This window comes from Entamoeba invadens, assembly GCF_000330505.1.
Source record: "Entamoeba invadens IP1 unplaced genomic scaffold scaff_1105074725591, whole genome shotgun sequence".
Classification (NCBI taxonomy): Eukaryota; Evosea; order Mastigamoebida; family Endamoebidae; genus Entamoeba; species Entamoeba invadens.
The window spans coordinates 36,462-41,386 of NW_004191750.1; the positions used below are offsets into that span (position 1 = coordinate 36,462).

Below are 4,925 nucleotides of genomic sequence, written 5' to 3' on the forward strand. Positions count from 1 at the left end.
TCTCCACACCGCACACTTTATTTAATTCCGTTAAACCGGCCGATGAAAGTGCACACGAAAAACTGAAAGAATTAAATTTGAGTGCTGACAACACCAAACAGACAAATTTCGAAGACAAAAAAGTGAAAATAGAAAAAGACGAGAAAACTGAAATTATTAAAACGCCGGAGAAGAAGAGCAAAATTGTGACTGTTGAAAAGCTTGAAAAGATGGAGGAGGAGAACGACGAGAACAACGAGAACAACACGGACAACGAAAACGAGGAGAAAGACGAGAAAGACAACAGCGACAAATCAGAAGAGAAAGAAAAAGAGAAAGAAAGTAAAGAACTGAAAACGCCAAAAAAGACTCAAAAAGTCACAAAGGAGAAGAAAGAGAAGAAAACCCGCACGAAGAAGTCGCGCACAAAAAAGGCGAAGACCGAGAAAGTTGACAAACAAGACAAATTCGAGAAGGCCGAGAACTCGGAGATCTCCGAGAAGAGTGAAGTGTCTGAAAAAGTCGACGACCACGAACCTTCGAAGCTTTCAAAAGGCGCAACAACACCGAAAAAAGTGGACGACAAACATTTTCAAAAAGTGTTAAAGAGTGAATTAAAAAGTTTGAATGACAAATGTGAAGAGAAAACGGACTTAGAAGATCAATTTTCTGTTGTAGATGGAGCGGAGACGGAGAGCGATGAGATGGACCCGACGGCGTTTCATAAAGTCGACGAGAAAGTTGTTCCCGAGTTTAGTGAGAGTGTGATCTTGTCGTACACCAACGAGAAGTATGTCGACGACTTTTTGAGCGAAACGGAGAAGACGCAATTGAGTGTTTGGGGGCGGAGGAGTGTGAAAGATATTGTGTTTGACTCAGAAAAGGATCCGTCGGGAAAGAAGGGGAAAACGTTTGGGGAACGAGTGACGCGGTGTGACGGGTTTGTTATAGTTGTGGAAGCTGCAGATGAGACGAAGTTTGGTGTATATGTGCAAGAGCGAGTGGAGATAGGTGTGCCTTTGTTGGAAGAAAATACCGCGTTTGTCTTTTTGTTGAAGGAAAACGGAAAAGAGTCGATGAAAAAATATTCGATAGAAAAGAAAGACAAAAATGTGTCGTTTTTACTCGCCACCCCACAGAGCAAATTTTTGTTTGAGGCGGAAGATAGAAGCGTGTGGGTGACGAAAAAGATACAGAAGAAAAGTGTGTGCTTCTTGTCGGACTACGACGAGAAGAACGTCGCCATTAAAATGGGAAAGGAAGAGGAAAAGAAGAAGGAAAAAGAGGTCAAGAGGTTTGTCGTGTTTCGATTGGAGAAACAATAACTTTGCATTTTTAGTACTTTTTTGTTAATAAAAAGATCTGTTTGATATTCTAGATCTGTTTATTGAAGATAAACTACACATCTGCTTATTTTACAACTAAAAAATTGGATTTAAAAATTAGTTTTATTAGATAATTACTCGAATGGTTATCATTTTCATTTGATAATTTTTTTGTGAAAAATGGTGAATTATTTTAACGTTTGGATATGAGCGAAACACTTTACATTTATTGTAAAGTATAATAATACTCTGAAAAAATTGCTTTTGTTATAAAAAGTCAAACAAATATATTTACTCACGTATTTTTTGAATCATAGTACAGTCAAAGACGTCCTTTTGTACCAATATCATCAGAAAACACTTTCATTTGTTGTGAATAAAAATATTATGTCGAAAGTTATTTTTATTATCAAATGTTATTTTTTAATGAAAGGGGTTTTTAATTCAACAAAAGTTACTTACTTACAAAAAAATATAATATTTATGTACCACATCAAAATGATCGATTAAACGTGCCACAAATAAACGAATTTAACTGTATCATTGTAAATATATAAAATATAAACTTTATTCACACACAAAAAGTAAAAAAGAGTCAAAAATTAAAAATGTTTTTGAATGAAATAACATATGATTGATTGATTAATTGTTGTTATTATTAATTTTGATGTTTTTATTTTTAAAAATATAAAATTTATTTTTTTAATTTGATTTTTTTGAATTATAATTATTGTTAAACTGCAATTTGTCCAATTTATTCAAACAATGTTATAACTTGTTTGAAATAAAATAAATAGAGTTTGAATGAATTCGTATTATATCAATGTAATTCGGTATTTATAAGTATATACAAAATCACAAACATAAGAAATTGGAATAACAATTTATTAATATAGTTAAAATAAATGTCATTGTAAATAAAATAATGGATTAATAAAGTTGTATATTTTTCTGTTATACCATAAAAAAATGTTTATCTTCAATTTAAATATCTTCGAATTTAACACATTAGCTACATTTATTTTTAAAATTGATCAAAAGTTACAACATATTTTAAAGTAATTATAACAAACATATTTTTTATTTATTCATAGAATTGTTTTAAATATGAAATTATTATTATTAATATAAATAAATTTTTGAGTTTTTGATTTATCACATATTTCATTTTAAAACAAAGTGTGAATTATCTTTAGGATAAACAACATTAATTTAGAGTTAAAGTATTGAATTGATTTTAAAATAGATTAAAATATTAATGAAATACAATTTAGGTGTATAAAAGTATATTAAATTCAAAGATATATTTTAACATTTCCAGATTATTATGTTTTAACAAATTAAGTAAAATGTTTTTAATCATAATAAAAATGGATTAGGACATATCAATAATACAATATTTTCAATATACTTAATTATTTGTTAACAAAAGTATATTTTTTGTCCAATTACTGTTATCTAAAATATGTATTCATTTTGTTTTACCTATTTGGTGACAAAAACATACAATAACAAATTTTTATATTTAAAAGCATTAATAATATTAAAAATACCAAATTTTTAATTAAAACTGTTTTTATTAAATTATAAAAAATAAAAAATTTAAACACGTTGTTTTCATCTAAAACACAATAACATTAAAATTATATTATTCTAATAACATTGAAAGAATTATCAAAAACGACATTTATATAACAACAAAAGTTACAAAATAAATAAAACGGCTCATTCGAAACTAAAACATTCACAAATCATATTAAATTCAATGTAATACCATTAACATTTTTTTAAGATTCGAGTGTTATTTTTATGATAAATTAAATATTACAGACACTTTATTATTACATGCATTTTTGGGTCACAGAACAAATTAAATATCTTCGTCAAAAATTGCATTTCTGATAAATTCGACTCTTTCAAAAAGCATTTTCCTGATGTCTTCGGTCTTATCAACACCAAACGCGTAAAACAAATAGACGACTTTTTGATCCGTCACCAAATCTTCAACGCCGACAATACCTTTCATTGCTACTGTTTTCACTATTTCCAAGTCAGTAGTCGTCCATAACGGTTCCTTTTTTTCCAAGAAGAAAGAAGGTAGTTTCCCTCCACTTAATATGCAATGGTATATGTCCTTCATTTGATCAGAGAAGAATTTAGTAGTTTTCTTGTGTCTTGGTTTGTACTCGGGGAGACATTCCATATGGCATTCTTCCTGTTTTTCTACTTGCAATTGAGAAAGAGAAATATTAATATCCAACTCGGGTAAGACAATTGGAGCGTCATATAATTGGAAGTGGTGTTGGCCAAGCCACTCTCGTGAAATTGGACTTTTCTTGAGTGGTATTTCCGCTCGACTTTTTGCTATAACCCGTGACATCTTTAGACGAGTATTTTCTATGTCGTGGACACTTTCTTTGTGAGCTTTTTTATTAAATGGGGATATATATAGACTTCTCATTTTCATTGGACGTTCATCATTTATTAAACATTTATCGTGAGTCGTTTCTTCGTTCTTTTTTAACACAATTTTTCTTTTTAAGTTCTTTTTTTGTGGTGTACTTTGATCCAATTGTGAAGGTAGTGGATTTTTAAAAGAAGTGTAATATAAAGTATTTAAATGATCATTATCTGAGATTGGAGATAATATTGGAGGTGTTATAATTATGTTGTGTTGTATGTTTGAATTGACAAAAGCACTCTTTGTGGTGTTCATAATGCATTGCGAAGATATCCTTTCCATGTCTGATTAATTAAATGAAAAATTAGATTAGTAAGTAAATCCATGAGATTGGCTTGGAACTATTGTTGACTTTTTGTTGTTTTCCAAAGTAATCTTTTTTCCTTCAAATTCAAAGGTTTTTGAAGTGTTCTATTTTTGAATTTGTTTTCTTTAAATGAAAATGATTACAAAAACAACAATACGATTCCCATTATTGAAAAGAGTATAACAACTTTTTATTATTTGTTAGTAATGTTCTAATTTAATAAAAACTTTTGGTAATAAATAATTTCGTGTTTTTTTAAAAAGCTTATTTAATTGTTTATTTTTAAGTATTTTCTATACAATTTCTGTGGGTTCTAAATTGAATTTAGAGTGAACATTTAAAATTGAATCGATTCTTGTTATTGGTTAAAATTTAATTAAGTAATTATCATTTAATTTGATTGAATTAATTATCTATGTTAAATTATATTATAATAAGTGAATTTGTGTGAACTTATTAAGTTTCAGTTAAAAGTATTGTTATCTTAAATTATTAATATACAGTCTTAATTAAAAAAATACAACACAATTGTTATAAACCAAGTTAAGATATTATTATCAAGTTTGTTCTACTTTTTAGGAAAAACAAAATGAAATAAATCCCATTTTCAAAAAAGTTTAACAAACAATTTTTTTTAAAAAAAACATTAATAATAAATAGCAGTTACATCATTTTGTAAATGTCTGTTATAATGATTACAAACATGGTACTAAGGTTTTGACCAGGACCATGGTTTCGACTTATAATTAATAATTTTTACCATTGTAAAAACTAAATATAAAAATTTTTATTTGAACCATTTAAAAAAAACAAATAAAAACTTGTTTGTTATCATTCAAATAGTATTTAAATA

The 4,925-nt window shown here is 27.9% G+C and overlaps 2 protein-coding genes across 2 annotated transcripts; one reads left to right on the forward strand and one right to left on the reverse strand.

Annotated features, from left to right (window-relative positions):
- On the forward strand, positions 1-1,304 carry EIN_167220 (hypothetical protein; the record flags this gene model as incomplete). The annotated part of the gene is made up of 1 exon (XM_004183735.1): positions 1-1,304. A coding segment is annotated over one exon (1,304 nt), but the record flags the coding sequence as incomplete, so codon positions are not given.
- Positions 1,305-3,174: 1,870 nt separating this feature from the next.
- Positions 3,175-3,684, reverse strand: EIN_167230 (hypothetical protein; the record flags this gene model as incomplete). Its single annotated transcript, XM_004183736.1, has 1 exon — positions 3,175-3,684. One exon carries the CDS (start codon positions 3,682-3,684, stop codon positions 3,175-3,177), a length of 510 nt encoding a protein of 169 aa, XP_004183784.1.
- Positions 3,685-4,925: the final 1,241 nt, after the last annotated feature.